Here is a 15,859-nt window from a genome sequence, read left to right as displayed (position 1 = left end):
CAAAGCCCATTGACCGGAACCGGAAAAAGTACCACAGTACGAACGTCTGAACGTTGGGGTGGTGACGGGGCCATCTCCCCGGTATACCTCGTAGCCCGTGATATATATCTTACCAGCATCAGCCCTAAGGCACATTCTAATCCCACTTGGCTCAAGCGCCTGATCGTTCGATGTGTCAACTTTACTAGGTTTCACAAGCCCCGTAAATAGTATAGTCTAGCGGTTTATCGGAGATCGTTGAGATGCTAGCTCGTGGCCCATTGAGATTTATGCTTAATCGGCCCACCGGGAGAGGCTGTGCTGATGCTAGTGGATTCAGCGCTCCTAGTCGGTTTCACAACGTCTTGAGGTGCAATGTGGAAAAAGTAAACAAGAGCACGCTAAGTGTGGCGACTGTGGGGATGGTGCCGGCTTCGGCCTGGGTTGGTCCTGGCGAGGGGACTTGGTTGCTATTCGAGTTGTGAGTCAATGCTGGGGCACTACAATAGGTACCTCAGGCCTCAAATCCTGTTGAGATCGTAATCATGAATTCATCCTCCGTGACAAGTCATGACAAGTCATCATTCTCCGAAAACAAGGCACTGGCGGTACACCGGTGTACACGGTGACCGGCTATGATCGCCGACCACCATGCGCAAGACAAAGACCTCTACTCCGTAAACCAGTCGTCGAACCGAGCCCTCCTGCATCGCATTGCATTGCCGAGCCCCCAAAATTGGGCCGGGCCCCTCCTTTCCCCCCGCTTAATGTACGGGGCACAGGAGCAGGAAACCCAATACCTGCACCGACTGCCGAGCGGATGCGTCTCGCGCATGCATCGGCCCCAAAGCTTCTCTCCCGCATGCAACCACCACGCCTCCAAAACACCCGAGTCAGCAACGTGCAGCACGCCCCCTGCCACAAAATGAGACACTAGACCGCACTCCGCACCGTTGACGTATTCCCCGTACGCCGTATCAATGGCCTCGTTTCGACGCTACGCGACCCGAAGCAACGCTAGAGAGCGGGACTAAGGTAGAAGAGCTACCGCGACGTGCCTGGTCCAGGCTCCCCTGACTCCCGGATTTCTGGTATATCAGAGTTCAGAGTCCAGGGTGGAGAAGGACCTGCATGAATCCAGGCGCAATTGCGCCAGGATTGCACTCGCACTGGCAGTGTAAGAGGTCCTCCTTCAAACCCCCCCCTCTCCCTGGTCATGCGGTAATACGCCATACTCGTGCCTTTTATCCTTGTTACGTGGAGGGCCATTGGATCTCCTCACTAACCCCATTCGACTGCTGCACGTCGCGCTGTCCAGCTGTACCGAGCGGCCGTAGAATATGCATGGCAAATGTAACCTCCTGCTCGGCTGGTTCGGCTGGTCATCACTAGGGCTACTGTGGTGAGCCTGACGAGTATGGGTATTATATGACTAGAATCGTTCTGCGTCCGCCGGGACTTTCATTTGTCTTTGCTCCAGACGTCCGGCCCAATGGCGTTGACATCGTGCAGCCACAGTGCAAACAGGATACTCCACCCACGATATGCGCAGGGGAAGGAGATTCGACTCGCCCGGCACGGTTAATATTGGACGAGGACCCGGGGGGGGGGGGGGGGGGGCCGCAGCGGAAGATTACCTATCGATGATGATTCCCCATTGATCCAGTTGTTCTGATGTACGCTATGTTGAGTATGATAATTGATTGAATTGCGGACTGTTTTGCAGTTACTGTTGGATTCAGTTGTCCCGGACTGATGTGACCCCCCTGTCGGTCGGGATTTGGATCCTTGACTGAAAGGATCTAGCCCAGTGGCTGCTTGTACCTGTATTTATTTTAGTTCTTCTGGTTTCCTGTCGTGTTTTGTGCTGAAGCTGTTGCTGGCTGGCTGCTATCGACGGAGTACTCCGTCCTCCACTCGTCTGTCCATCCCAACCCACATCCCGAGTAGTCGCTCATTCCGTGGCCATCCTCTCGAGGGGGAAAAGATTCCGCAACCCATGGGTCGTACCGGGGTGATGCCCAACGGACCCGGGAGGGAAAGGAAGCTCCGAGACGAACAGTCGACATGATCACCATCTGGGATGGTTCGCGTCGTTACGATTGCTTCACGGCCTAATTCGATCTGCCGAAGGCTAGGCGGGTAAGACTTACCGTGTACGGCGTAGCATCCCATCTGTAATGTTCGGGTCCGCACTGGCCATGGTCCAAGACCACAGGCTGCACTGGCCCCAGTGCCAGACTGGACGCGGGCGGAGACGGGAGATTGGGCGAAGTGGGCCACGGAGGAGACTACGGGTGACAGTGGACTAACCCTGAGCACGGGCGTCTATCCGATGGCCCTGATGGTATGATGGTACCTCCGTACCTTCGGCAGCTCTGCGGTGCTGGCGGTCGCGGCAGACCAGCCCCGGTTCCCACTAAGTCCTGACAGCTTGGTATCTTATTTCCCTGTCTTGCCTGGGGGATCATCACTAGCGGGAGGCCCAGAGGATAGCTGACCGGCTCGTCCTGTCCCGCGTATTGATCGTATACGGAGTCCGGTAAGCCTTCATTCTGTCCCCATCGACGCTTTATCCGGAGTATAGCCGTGCCTCGACCAGTCCATCTCGCGACACTTACACGTGCCGACGGAGTACCTGGTCCTGGGGACCTTTGCGTCCATTCTGGTGCTTTTGCGCCAACCCCCTTTCGGCACCTGGGTCAATAGACCACAGCCGCCGAAAGCGCCTCATCACGTCGCGAAGTGCAGGGAGACCCCAAGGACGGGTACCCCAACCACATGAGACATTTAGAGTCGACCGCGAAGGACGGCCCCGTCTATGCCAAGCATTGTTCGCTCGTCGCTGCCACGCCGCCAGGGCGCTGATTCGATCGACAGCCCGCGCGCAGCGGTGGACGTGGCGTGGACATGAAAACTGGGGACAAGCTGGAGCCCACTTCGGAGTGATCGTCCGAGGTTACAGAGACCCAGTGAGGCCCCGTGAGGCCCAGCGAGGCCCAGCGAGGCCCAGCACGCCCAGCACGCCCAGCATGGCCTCTGTATCCCGCGTACTGGAGCCCTGCGGCTGCGGCGTCCAATGGCCAGCGCGCCATATTGATTTGATATCGATCATCCCGACCCTGGGAGCCCTGATAACCCGTACCCTCTCTCTGTTTCTGGCCCTGGACCCCCTCTCTGGTCTCGCTGTGTCTTTGCCCCAACCACGGAGCTCTCCGCGGAGGTCCCACCGAGCGCGACGCGATAGCGGAGCCAGCCCGGATTGCCGACCGCGCAGCACTCCCGCGAGCTCGGCCGTAGCTTGTCTGTCTATCTGGCCTTGCGGTGTTTTTGGGGACAAATTGAAGCCTAGCACCCCAACACATCAGGACCGTAACGGAAAGAAACACAAGGCCCCGGCAAAGAACAGATCAAGCATGTGGAGGACATCGGCGTCCGGGTCAAACCGCCGGCCCCCCCCCCCCCCCCCCTGTGCTGCTGGGTATTTTTTTTTCATCTTCACCGGCAGTGGATGAACAGGTTCCGCCTGCGCGGGGGTGAGATCCAGCCCACCCGCATCACGCCAATCACCGTGCGCACGGAGAGACAAGGAGGAGGCGTTTTTCCGAGATGGGAGCGAGCCTTGCAGTAGTTCTGCATCTGGGTGATTCTCATGATATTCCAATTTCTTCCTCTCTCGTGGACCTGGACGTGGCGAACCGCCCTTATACGCCGAGGTTCCACTTGGGTACATTTCCACGAAGCTGGCAGGGGAGCCGGGAGAAAGGGTGAATTCCCGCTGGGATATGTCCGTCCACACTGACTCCCCGGGCTGCGGAGACAGAAGCGTGATTTACTAAATGGTCCAGCGACTCCGACTGCCAGGCTCCGGAGAGCCGCCGATACCTCCGCTGAGGAGACGGCCTTAATCTGGAGTAAGTACATAATGGAAACGTGATTATGAGCGGTGACCAATGACGGGATCGTGGCCGGACATTCCACGGGGCCAAGCAAACCCCCCCCCCCCCCCTTGCCCGTTGGGGCCAAACAAGGTGTACGGAGTCGGCGTCTCCTGAATGTAATGCTATAATTAAAAACGACAATTAAACATTCACCCCGTGGCCCAGTCATCAGCAGGGACGCTGAGAACCACGGTACCACGTTATCAACAGAGTACGAGTACGGCGCTCCTCTCCGGCCCGAAAACCACCGACCCCAGCAGGATGATTGCCGTGGGACCCTCCTGCCTATGCTGTCTATCCATTCATCGTGCTTTGCTTACCGCCAGGGAAAAAGGGGGAGCGCAATCGCGGCATTGGATCCGTCGGAGTCCCAGTTCCAGGCGGTCGTCGTATTCCATATCCACGGCGCAGACGCGCCCATTCCTGCATAAACAGAATCATATCATCCGTGAGGCACCATGGGCCAGATAGCCTCCGAACACGGACAGTGGAGTCCTGTTGCTGCTGTTCTACTCCACCGGTCCCTGAGGTATCGTCTGTGCTTCAGGGTTACGCGAGAGCCATGTCATCCTCCTACGGAGTAGAGGTAGAGTGTCCTGGTCGTCCATGGTACCATCTATCGTCGATGGATATTACAGATCATTGGGAATGAATGGGCTCAGGGGTTGCCGCCGAGAGAGACCGTGAAGCAGCCTGGCTCTCGACGGGGACAGCGCATGTCGGAGGGAGAGGCGGTATCAGTACCTGCGTGGTGGTGGAGGGCCCCCATCTCTGAGGTGTACCGATACCCCGCCCCGCCGACCACCGGCTTATCGACGCCTGTCAATAGGCCCATGTCATCGTCCATATCAACCATACTGGACCTGTCCAGTGGCCCAGTTCAGGTCCAAGACATCACTACATCACCAAAAGCAACACAGAGACAGCCGACGAATGATCTCAGACCACGCAACTGGAGGACACTGGACGGACTTCCAACATCCCATGTCCAGCACTGTATTCGGAATTATCCAGAAGAAATACCTGGAAGAGAAGGTACCGGCTCCAACCGCCGCTCGGCTTTCAAAGTTTTCCGAAGCAGACTTTGGGACTAAACCCAAAAGGCGACGATACCCACCGGAGCCTCCCCACTCGCCTGCCCGCCATTTGCGTCCACGCTAGCCTTAGACCTCCCCTTAGCCCTGGTCTTCCCGAGTGCCATCGCTTCTGCTTCCCCCGGCCTGCACTAGTCCTATTTTCGGAGTAGCTCGGGGCTGTTCCGGTCTACGACTGGATCCAGCACCTGCCGCTAAACCGGGTTGGGGCTCGTTTCCATCGCCCCCGTTGAGGTTCCTCGGGCACGCCATTGCCTAGCACCGTCTTGGCCCCTTCCCCTCTTCCCACTATGCGGTTTTCTGTTTTGCCCCTGGGACCTCTCCCACTCCTCTGGACAAGCGATCTTGGTTGGTACCCACGGAGCGCAGACGCTAGGTTCACTCGTCCAGAGACGCGTGCGGGTAGACTAGTCGGATGGGAGGCTAAACTGACTTGTCAACCTGTGGACTAGACTCGGTATGGTGTAGTGACTACGGGCCTGACGTTCAACCTCAATCGGATCTTGCCCAGCAGAAAAGTAATCCATGGCATTGCTGCGAAGAAGACGAGAGATGCACGATTGTTCTGCATTGAATCATATCGCCACTTCCCCCCCCCCCCTTTTTTTTTTTTTTTTTTTTTTTTTCTCTTCCTGGGATCCGCTTTATCAGGTGCAAAAATCCAAATCAAAATAAAAATCAAAATTCCGCCATCACACGGACAAGGCAATTGGGAATACTTAGCCGGATAGTGAGGGGAAAGGGGGCCAATCCAGGAAATCCGCGTCCAGTTCGGAGGATTGTGTGGAAAAGGGAATGGTCCGACGGCCAGCCCAAAATTAAAATCCAATTAAATCGAGATGGAACTGGTAATGCAGGAAATAATGATCATGATTGTCGCCCATGACTTCAGCGGGAGTTGTTTTGATTATCATGATACTATGCGACTCCATTGAGGGCTGGGGGAATTATGCCATTCATTTTCATTTTCCATTTCCATTTCCTGTTCATTTTATTTTGGTTCCCGCTTGATCTCGCGGTCCGCTTCCAGGGCGGGGTCGCATCTCCGTTGTTGCCTGTGGACCGAAGATAAAAGATAAAGGATAGAAGATAGAAGATCGAAGATAGAAAATCAAGCGAGCCCAAAAAAAAAACAGAAAAGTCGAGAGAACCGAGCGAGAAGCATCAGATAGAATTAAGCAGTTCCAGAAAGTCGAACGAGCATCTCGCGCAAGTCGTAGGACCCCAATTCCTCCGCCAGCGCTAGGTAATCATCATGTAAGAACGCGCACTAAAATTACCGCTCCACCGGGCCCACCGTACCCAGTGCGCTCTCCTGTACGGAGTACGCTCTTTCGCATCCCACGAGGACCAGCAGGCCTGCCTTGCTCTGATCGTGCTTGAACGCTTTTAACTAGTCGAATCACTCTGATCCCCCTCTTGCTTTTTGGTTTTTTGTTCCGCCCTGACCTTATTTCCTGGACTCCGGAACTCTCTGTACTTCGAGACTTCCGCAACCTCAAATCCTTCCTCTCTCCCCCCCCCAATATCTTTCCCCCCCCGGTCCTGATTCTTCTTTAACTCTCTCTTTCCCCCCTCCTCAGCGATTGTCCCGTGCTTTCCGTCACCGCTGCAAGACATCCTCAAGCTGATACCGCCTGGACGCGCTTGGATAACGCGTCAATCTCCGCTCGTCCCTACTCCACCACGACCAGGATCTGCGCGAGAACCCGTTCACCTTGGTGATTCCTGTCACTACTCACCTGGTAAGTCTGGCATTCCATATCAAGTGGGCGAATCGAGTCGATGTGGAGGAGCAACCGCAGGCAAGCCACGATTTTTAACGTGGCGAGTCTCGTCGGTTGGTCCCTTGCGTGCAACGTGCCCCGTCAATTTCCCCGATTCCCTCGTCGTGCCCGTTCTTCCCTCTACCACCACTCTCGTCCCCCAATTCCCGCGCTGACGCCGTGGCCGACGCGTCTGCAGGAAAAAAGCATAAAATAAAATACGCGGGAACAATAACAGTTGCCTCCCCTGGAACTGATCCGCCCCCCTCTCTTCTTCCCCCCCCTCTCCCAATTCGGATCGGAAGGCAAAACTCTCCTGCGCGCGCGCATCCTCGACTTTTTATATGGACAACCGACCCACCTCCGAGTACGCACAGTCAGGTTCGCACCACCCACCACCACACCCGTCACATTCACCTCTCGGCCAGCATTCTGAACATTCCCATCCACCTGCAGACCAGACCTCTGCTGCTGCTGCTACTGCGGCTACCACTCACTACGCTCACACCCCGCAACCCGAGCGCCCCCAGTACTCGCACACGCCGCAGCTCGAGGTTCGCCCGGCCAACATATCCTCCTCCAATACCCCTCAGCCCGAGTACGGCCTGAACCCGCCGCCGGCTCGCTCGCCTGCATACCAGGACTACCTGCCGCGCCCACAGTCCTACGCGCCCAACTCCCAACCCGGCGGTGCGCCCGGTATGGCTCAAGCAACAAGTCCGTTCCTGCCCACGCCCATGCCTCCTGCGATGACCCCGCGCAGCCCTGATGCTGCTCCTCCCTCCTCGAGCTTCCCCTCTGACGCGGCTGTCCCTTTAGATCCCTCGCTCCCGGCCAACAGCCCCCCCTATCCGCCCCCCTACTCGCCCTACCAGCCGCAGGGACACGACATGGCCCAGTACCAGGGCCATCCGCCTCCGCCGCATCAGATGTACGCGCGCCCAGACTGGCCACATAGCTATGGACAGCAACATCACGGTCTGCCGGGGCCGTATGCCTCCCCGGCTGCTACTACGGTTGGTTCTGCCTCCCCTTCTGCATCCGCAGGGCCGCGCCCTGCCAGCCAGGTATGTTTTTGATGATTCCGGCGGACTTCCGGAAGCTTTCTGTATTTTCCTTGCCGTTGTGTTGGACGCGCTCTGGGCTTTACGACTCGCTTCTGGAAGTCGTCGCCTCCCAGGGATCGTCAAAAACAATGCCTTGCCTGTGTTCCGCGCGAATTGGGATTTTGCGCGTCAATCTCTGTGGGGCTTCGCTGACGCGTTTTGCGCTTTCTGTGCCACAGGTCTACTCTTTCGTCCCCATCCCGGGCGCCCAGCAGCACAAGCGTCCCCGCCGCCGGTACGAGGAAATCGAGCGCATGTACAAGTGTGGATGGAACGGCTGTGAGAAGGCGTATGGGACGCTGAACCACTTGAACGCACACGTGACGATGCAGTCGCACGGTGCCAAACGCACTCCCGAAGGTGAGTTCAATGGTCCATCGTTGCCTGTTTCTCCGTATTCCCGCGTCCCCGGAGAGTTGCCCGAGGTGTTTCTGTCGCGATTTCGTGTTTGTCGCAAATGGCTGGATTGGGTTAGCGCCGGAAACTACGCGCTAGTGAGTTACACTAGATTTCGCGGGGCCGCAGTAGCGTGGCCGACGGCGTGGAGGTTAAGCTTGTCTAAGCTTGCCTACCTTATCCCTTTCTACCTAGCGGGCACTTGCTTTGCGCCGCACCTCGCCGCCCTCTTCGCCCCCCAACCCCAACACCACCCCTCCTCCTCCCCTCCCCTGAGTCTTGCCCTGTGCTACCTTGCCGTCTCGATATGCCCATGCTGACTGGCATTCCTCTTCAGAATTCAAGGAGATTCGCAAGGAATGGAAGGCCCGCAAGAAGGAGGAAGAGTCTCAGCGCAAGGCCGCTGAGGAGCGCGAGCGCGCTGCCGCCCAGGCTGGTCAGGTCGAGGCCCCCGGTCCTTCCGACCCCTCCCAGGGTGGTCAGCCTCCCTCTTATGCTGGCGGTGTTCGCCCTCAGCTCCCTCCCATCGGCTACCAGCCCGCCGACGGCCAGGTCCCCGGCCAGTACGGTGCCCCCGGCGGTGGCATGGTCTACCAGAGCAACGGGCAGATGGGCTATCCTCCCAACTACCCTCACTCCCCCTACCAGAGCGGTCCCGTGTACCAGCAACGTGAGTAAAAATCAGCAAGCCAGCATCGCCACCTGTGTTTCTCTGCCAAGGATCGAGAAATCAAACCCTCCTCTTCATCTCTCCTCTCCCCTTGTTTAACTTTATTGGATGGGATCTTTTCTCTCTCCCTTTCGGTCTCCGACACATCTCGCCATGCCATCTTCCACCCATTCTTCCAGGAATCGGTCAGCTGATTACTGTCCGCTACGGCTTCTTCAGAGACGCACTCGCCCAGCTACCCGCAATAATTCTACATAATTCGCCCCTGCCGAGCCATGCCTCTCCATTCCCACGCTGGGACGGAATCTGCATCCCATCTCCTTCCTGTCGTGTGGCTGCCTCTTTTTTTCCTTTCTAATCACTGTACCTGCTCTGCTCTGTGTTTCTTTCTAATCACGATATCCCATTGCCTGACTCATGTCATGTCCTCGCCGGATGTTCTTCCGGATACCGCTATTACGTTGGTCCGCTTCCCTTTTTTTCCCTACCCATGATACCATGCACTTGTGGCTTGAATGCATTCAGTCAAAGAGTGGCTTTCCGATGTGTTTCCTCTGCTGGTTCCTTTTGAATCGAGTTCCGAATTCCTCTTTCCTCTTGTATTAGAGTTATGCGTGACGGCTTTGCTGAGGGAAATAAACGGGACAGAATACACCTCTCCTTTTCTGCTCTGGGAGAGGGTGCTGATCCTTCCTTTTCTTTGGGTCCGTTCTAAATTCAGCGCTGCCAGTCTGCCTCGGTTTGGCTTCCGGAACGGTTGGGTGGCGGATTTCTTGGGGTTTGGTCTTGTTTTTGGTTTTCTCCTTTTGCATCCATCATCAATGCCTCTTTGTATGCTTGTTCCATGTCCCTTTTCCGTGACCCTGTTTCTCATGCGGGCATTCTCCTAAAATGGGTTTTTTGTTCTGTTTCTTTTTTCCTTACGGGGGTTTTCGTTGTTCACCTTGTTCCTTTTGCGCCTTTGCTTGTCTCTGTCTGGAAGCTTGCTTTTGTGGGGTTCGCGTCTTTGTCATAGGCGTCCCCTGCCTATCTTCCCTTTTTCTACGCTACTTTAACGTACATTATACGGTGCTGGGCCGTGAGCCTAGAATGTATTGTGCATTATCTTGTTCCCCTTGTTTCCCCTTTCGCTTGCTTGCCTTGGATACGTCAGTTATGAAGAGATTTGGACTGTGCCTGGGGTCTTTGTAGGACTTGTCAGAAAGCCAACTAGCCCGTTCTTTTGCTGGACGTTGCTCTGCGGTACTATCCTCCCAGCGTAAAAGAGCCAGGCGGGACCGTGACCGTGACCGTGACCGTGAAAAGTAGCAGTTCCCGTCAGAGTTTGCAAACAACCACAGAACCCCATTCCCCCCGGACCACACTAGTCCTGTCATAGCCACTACACGAACACCCCACTAGGCACGCTTTCACTGTACAAGTACAGTACAAACGCAACCCTAAGCTCAAGCCTTACGGCGCCACCACCCACCACCCCACGGACGTCACCACGCCACACGAGAAAACCAAACTAAACTAAACCGAACCGAACCATGTACTCCCGTACCATACTCGGTACAACGGCGCCGTCGCGGTAATTTTGGCAATAAGGCTGCTTTAGCCCCGCCGTTGAGCTAGCGTCTTGCGAGCTTTAGTGCCGTACTCCACTGCTCCCTTGGCTGGGCTAGCCGAGGCTTGGGTACCAGGCTAGCTGGGGTTGTGCGCTTATGCTAGAGTATCGGGTGCAGGAACGGGGTGTGACAGGGGACTCGGGTTTAGCGCGGAATTTGGAGTGGGATGGGGTGAGACGGATTGTCTTTTCTTTTTTTTCTGTTCGGATTTCTGCTTCTGCTTCCGCTTTTGATGGCGGGGTTTAGGGGCTGGTGCGGGTGTGGCTGTTTGGCCTGATGCTGATGGATTGGAGCTGGGCTTGGAGGGGTGATTGGTGATTGGATTTGGCTGTGAGAACAGTGTCGTTTTTGGAAGGCATTGCGGTATACATTGAAGATACCGGAATTATCTATGAGGTGGCCTGTGCTTGTCTTCGAGTCATGTCATGGGCGTCCGATCTTCTGGAACCGGGGAGTTCTCTCCCGAGATGCGAGATGCGAGATGCGAGATGGGTGGGAGTACATGCCACGCCCAGGCTAGTGCAAGTCGCCTGTAATGCATACAACGTGCACGTCGAGGCTGCGCCCTCGGACCCCTGCATGGTTTGCGCGAACGGGCTTGTAATCAAGGCTAGTGGGCCCGACCACCACGTGGCATGTACCCTGCAGATCACAGTGGATTTACGCGCAGGATAGAGTTAGGCGGTTTTATCTGGGACGGGTTCACTTGGGCGCTTGGAGTCTAACCGCCATCTACAGGCCCAGGTACTTCGGGCGTGGCTGTGAGAGAAAATGTTCACTTTGGACGGCGATATGAAGATGAATGGTCTCTGGGCTTCTGTGAAGTTTTTCATAACAATGTTTCAGCCTTCTCGAGGTACTTCTCACCGACTATACCGTTTTGGCTAGTATGTCTTAAAAGGGAGGGTCTTCCGGATCTGTGGCTGAGTGTATCTGCATGAAGTCACCCCTATTTTAAGCGGATACTACGGGATGCTGCTTAGTCCGATATCAGCAGTCGGGCATCAGCAGCAGCTTGAACCCGCGAACACGAGCCGGCGTTCTCCGCTGTCCAGCACTTTGAGCCATGATTATGACCATTCGAAAGGCTTGGCGTGGCGGCGTCACCGGAGCTTCAAATAGTGGGAAGAAAGTCGCAAGAGAGAATGATCTACTTCGATTCCTGCTGATGCTCTATGGTGGCACGGAAACATTACTTGGAGAATACTTGGAATCGTGAAGACAAGCAACCCGCTATTATGAATTCGCGGTAACACGAATAGCTAAAGCCAATAAGGCCTTGTAGTTATTTCTTCCGCGATCATGGCGCAAGGAATGTCCATATTGAATCCGATGCGAGACAAAGTGATGGCCTAAGTAGCATAAGTATGAAAATCGTCAACTGGCTCAGCCCAAAGCTATCGAATTACCAGCGCCGCACCAGCTATGTTGAATAGTTCGATTTTGCGACCAGAAGTCATGAGCGCGCTGGAATCCCATTCACGGAATGTTCACTCATGTGTGTCAGGCTTAATGGCAAAGATTTTAAAGGAGCCTTTTTGGAAGAGAACCATGCAGGGAGTTATTAGTGGCGCCTCGATGTTGGGTTCCTTTGTAGATCGACTCACCAGTCCAGATGTTGAAATCCACATCCGGAAGATTGTTTACCTCCCGGCTTGTGCTGTGCTCCACTGGACCACAGCATGAGCCCGTAGGGCCCTGCCCGTTGGCTTGCTCCTTCTCCCACATTTCCTTGTAAATATTGAGATCAGCATTATTGTCCAGAATCACTGCATCTATAAGCTACGCGTCAGTACACAACCATATGAGGAAGACCCCAGAAAATACAGTTTCAATACCTTGGAACCCTGCTTCTCTCAAATATCTTTCATAATCACCAACCTGGCTAGCACCAGCGATGCAGCCAACATATAACGAGAGATCCTTCTTGATCTCTATCGGGAGCTCTCGTTTCGCTAGGATGTCGCTGATTGCCACCCTACCTCCCGGCTTCAGTAGACGGAACATTTCCTGGAACACGAGAGGCTTTTCGACTTCTGGTACTAGGTTCACCACACAATTACTGATGATGCAATCGGCGGTGGACGATGGTAACGGGATAGAAGTAATGAACGCTTCGATGAACGAAGCATTGGAGGCGCCGGCGTTTATGGCATTCCGACGTGCTAATTCCAGCATGTCCTGCGGGCTATGAGCAAGAAGGAAAGTCAGGCGGGTAGGGACTGATCGGTGTACCTTGGTCATATCAATACCAATGGCCTTTCCTTCCGCTCCAACCTTCTTTGCCGCGAGCAAAACGTCAATGCCCCCGCCACTACCCAAATCAATCACAACCTCGCCCTGGATGGATATCAAAATCAGCGCCAAGGAGCGACCGGCGATGGTACTTACCACAGCTAGGTTCGCCGTTGCTAACGGATTCCCACAGCTGACACCTAAATTCGCGTTCTCTGGGATAGAAAGCAGGTCCTTTAGATCATACCCAAACGCGCTTGCGACTTTTCGTTCCTGGTCTCCCGGCTGATGAGCGTTGTCTGTCTGCCTCGCAACTCCAGCATAGCGGTCTTGCACGCAACGATATGTATCTTCCGAATCCATTCTGTTGAACTTCTGCTTCACTCACGGCGAGAATAGAATCGTCTGTTGGTTAAGTGAAGGATACGGAAAGTAATCAAGCCTAAATATATAGTACGTCCACGTGGTATCAGGAGCCGACTCAGCGACATCTTGTTTATACCGTCGTTGATGTGGGGAGGGGCAGCTCTCAGTTTTCACTGATTGGACGATCGATACTTCCCGGTATGTCACCGTTTGTTACTGGAATGTCACTGCCAAGCCTATTTGTCATGGGTATATCCCGGACCCCAGCCACATTCCATAATGCCAAGAGATAAGATGGTGATTCCGCAGGAGCCCAATCAACTGTTATTTTTTTAATCACTCAGGAGTCGTCACTCGAAGATCGGATCCTGGTGCCTAGGAACTGATACAAGGGAAGGGCCACTAGCGAGTGTTCAAGATTATGTACATTGAAGGTCAACCTTTCTTACACCGGAACGTCGTATAGCTCATTTCAAGTGTTGTTCATCCCTGTTTTGGCTGGTATTAATTAATAACTGTATTATGCGTAATATTATGTCTGCGTCTAAGCTCTATCCTTCAATCGTGATCCATCAATATAACAAAGTAGCTAGCAATAGGAAACGAGATGAAAGTGTCCCGAAAGCTTTATTGAGCCATAGAACGGGGAATTTCCCTCGCTTTCCTTTAGTCCGTCCAACCAGCTCGCTTGGCTATAAACTTGACAACATAAACAAGGCCAAGCAGTACCGGAACCTCAATCAACGGCCCGACAGTGGCAGCAAGCGCCTGGTTGCTGTCGGCCCCAAACGTTGCCACAGCGACAGCAATCGCAAGCTCGAAATTATTGCTGGCAGCGGTGAAACTTTGAGTGGCAGCCAGCTTGTAACCAAATCCGAGCTTGTAAGTAACAAGAAGGGTCACAAAGAAGACAATGATGAAATAAACAATAAGCGGGGCGGAGACTCGGATCACTGATACAATTTGATGGACCACTTGTCGACCCTGGGATGCGAATAACACCAAAATCGTAAAAAGGAGCCCAATGAGTGACCATGGGCCAGCCCACTTCAGGAAAACCTCTTCGTACCAACGTGGGCCGGCAATTTTTCGGAGGGTCATGCGGGTGATAATTGCAGCGCCCAGCGGGATACCAAGGAAAGCTGCCACGCTTTTGGCTGCGGTGGCGTAAGATAGTGTAACTTGGCCACTAGATTGACTGATGACCTTGATAAACAAAATAGCCAAGGGGGCGTAGAGCACCATTTGAAGCAGTGAGTTAACCGCAACAAGGATAGCGCAGTATTCATTGTCGCCTCCAGCGAGACCAGTCCATATGAGAACCTATCAGCAATAATACGTTAGTCTAGTTCGGACATAAGGTAAAGAGATGGTAATATACCATAGCAATGCATCTGGCCAGACCAACTAAGATCAGACCTTCTCGAAGCTCCGGTTCATCCGGTAGGAAAGCCCATGCCAGTCCGAGCTGGGAATTATAATGTTAGTAAGGTTCACCGTGGCGGGTCGAATTAGTCTCACCATCAAGAGAGGCGCAATGATCCAATTAACAAAGACACTGAATGCTATTTGGACCCAGATAGCACGCTCTCGGAAGACGTGGTGTAAAGATTCGTAGCGCACTTTGCAAAGAATAGGATACATCATGACCAAGAGACCGAGAGCTGGCAACAGTTTAGTAGAAGACTATATTAGTAAGGAATTTTCAGTACATACCGATTGGAATGGACACCCCGACGAATTTTCCCTTCTGAAGGGCGGGCCCTGTATTCTGGACAAAATTTCCCAGTATGATGCCGATGGCCATGGCAAGGAAGATCCATACGGCCAGGAAACGATCTAGCCAGCCAAGGCTTTTGAAGGTTGATTGCTTGGTCATAGACTCCTCAGAAACATTTGTCGTTTGTTTTTCGACATCCTCGGTCGTGAGATCTTTTGACTGATCATTCAATGTGGTGTTGTGAGATTTTGGTTCGGCCTGCGCGGGCAGATCTGCCTGAGGAAGACTGGTAGCCATCTCTAGCAACAGCAGATCAAATGCGCGTGATGCTTCTCTGAAAATGGCTCCTGTCCGATAAGGAACTAATGAAAATTCCAATAATAAAGCAGTGATTGTCGGAAATCTTCACCAATGTAGCGGAGTAGTTTTTTTAAATATGCAGAACCTCGAGCTTTGACAGATCTCTCCACTAGTCCTAATATAGTAAGACTGATGATTTTGATAGCCAATCATACAGGGCGAGTGATGGTCTGCCGATCTTGTCCAATCACAATCGAGGTGTGACAGGGGCATGGATCTCGGCTCGTGATCTGTCAGCGATGCCATGCTGCAGAGTCTAAACACCCGGACCAATCATAGCGTCGGAATGACATACACCCGGACCAATCACAGCGTCGGAATGACATACAGTTTGCTATCAAGAGGTAGGTATACAATGAGCATATAAAGTTATTTCAATGACAGTGACAGTTTGGCTCGAAATTACAGTTAACTCACCTGCTGCGATCGCAGCTTTCTTTCAATAATGAATGCCTGAGATCTCCAAACAAATGAGCAGACGGTAGTTTTGACTCCAGCAATATGGGATCTCTTCTGAATGCGGCTTCGGCATGTACTGATACTACGGCACAAAAACCCCCCTAGTCAAAAGCTATTGAGTTGTGGGACGACACCCGTGCGCGAAAGTATTTTCGCT

At 53.8% G+C, this 15,859-nt stretch overlaps 4 protein-coding genes across 4 annotated transcripts; 1 reads left to right on the top strand and 3 right to left on the bottom strand.

Moving 5' to 3' along the window:
- Positions 1-1,814: 1,814 nt before the first annotated feature.
- On the bottom strand, positions 1,815-2,182 carry N7482_001923 (uncharacterized protein; the record flags this gene model as incomplete). Its single annotated transcript, XM_056684048.1, is given in 3 exon segments — positions 1,815-1,949; positions 1,990-2,113; positions 2,133-2,182. The coding sequence occupies 3 exon segments, from the start codon at positions 2,180-2,182 to the stop codon at positions 1,815-1,817; spliced, it is 309 nt and encodes a 102-aa protein (XP_056547654.1).
- A 4,942-nt stretch (positions 2,183-7,124) lies between these two features.
- N7482_001922 (putative C2H2 transcription factor (Con7)) lies at positions 7,125-8,960 on the top strand (the record flags this gene model as incomplete). Its single annotated transcript, XM_056684047.1, has 3 exons — positions 7,125-7,847; positions 8,066-8,246; positions 8,620-8,960. 3 exons carry the CDS (start codon positions 7,125-7,127, stop codon positions 8,958-8,960), a joined length of 1,245 nt encoding a protein of 414 aa, XP_056547653.1.
- Positions 8,961-11,959: 2,999 nt separating this feature from the next.
- On the bottom strand, positions 11,960-13,160 carry N7482_001921 (UbiE/COQ5 family methyltransferase; the record flags this gene model as incomplete). The annotated part of the gene is made up of 4 exons (XM_056684046.1): positions 11,960-11,985; positions 12,170-12,337; positions 12,401-12,902; positions 12,954-13,160. 4 exons carry the CDS (start codon positions 13,158-13,160, stop codon positions 11,960-11,962), a joined length of 903 nt encoding a protein of 300 aa, XP_056547652.1.
- A 669-nt stretch (positions 13,161-13,829) lies between these two features.
- N7482_001920 (arsenic resistance protein) lies at positions 13,830-15,180 on the bottom strand (the record flags this gene model as incomplete). Its single annotated transcript, XM_056684045.1, has 4 exons — positions 13,830-14,486; positions 14,545-14,631; positions 14,685-14,827; positions 14,880-15,180. 4 exons carry the CDS (start codon positions 15,178-15,180, stop codon positions 13,830-13,832), a joined length of 1,188 nt encoding a protein of 395 aa, XP_056547651.1.
- Between the last annotated feature and the right edge of the window lie 679 nt (positions 15,181-15,859).

The sequence above is a fragment of the Penicillium canariense genome, assembly GCF_028826845.1.
Source record: "Penicillium canariense strain IBT 26290 chromosome Unknown utg000001l_segment0_segment0, whole genome shotgun sequence".
NCBI classification, from domain to species: domain Eukaryota; kingdom Fungi; phylum Ascomycota; class Eurotiomycetes; order Eurotiales; family Aspergillaceae; genus Penicillium; species Penicillium canariense.
This window is presented reverse-complemented; position numbering and strand designations above follow the sequence as displayed.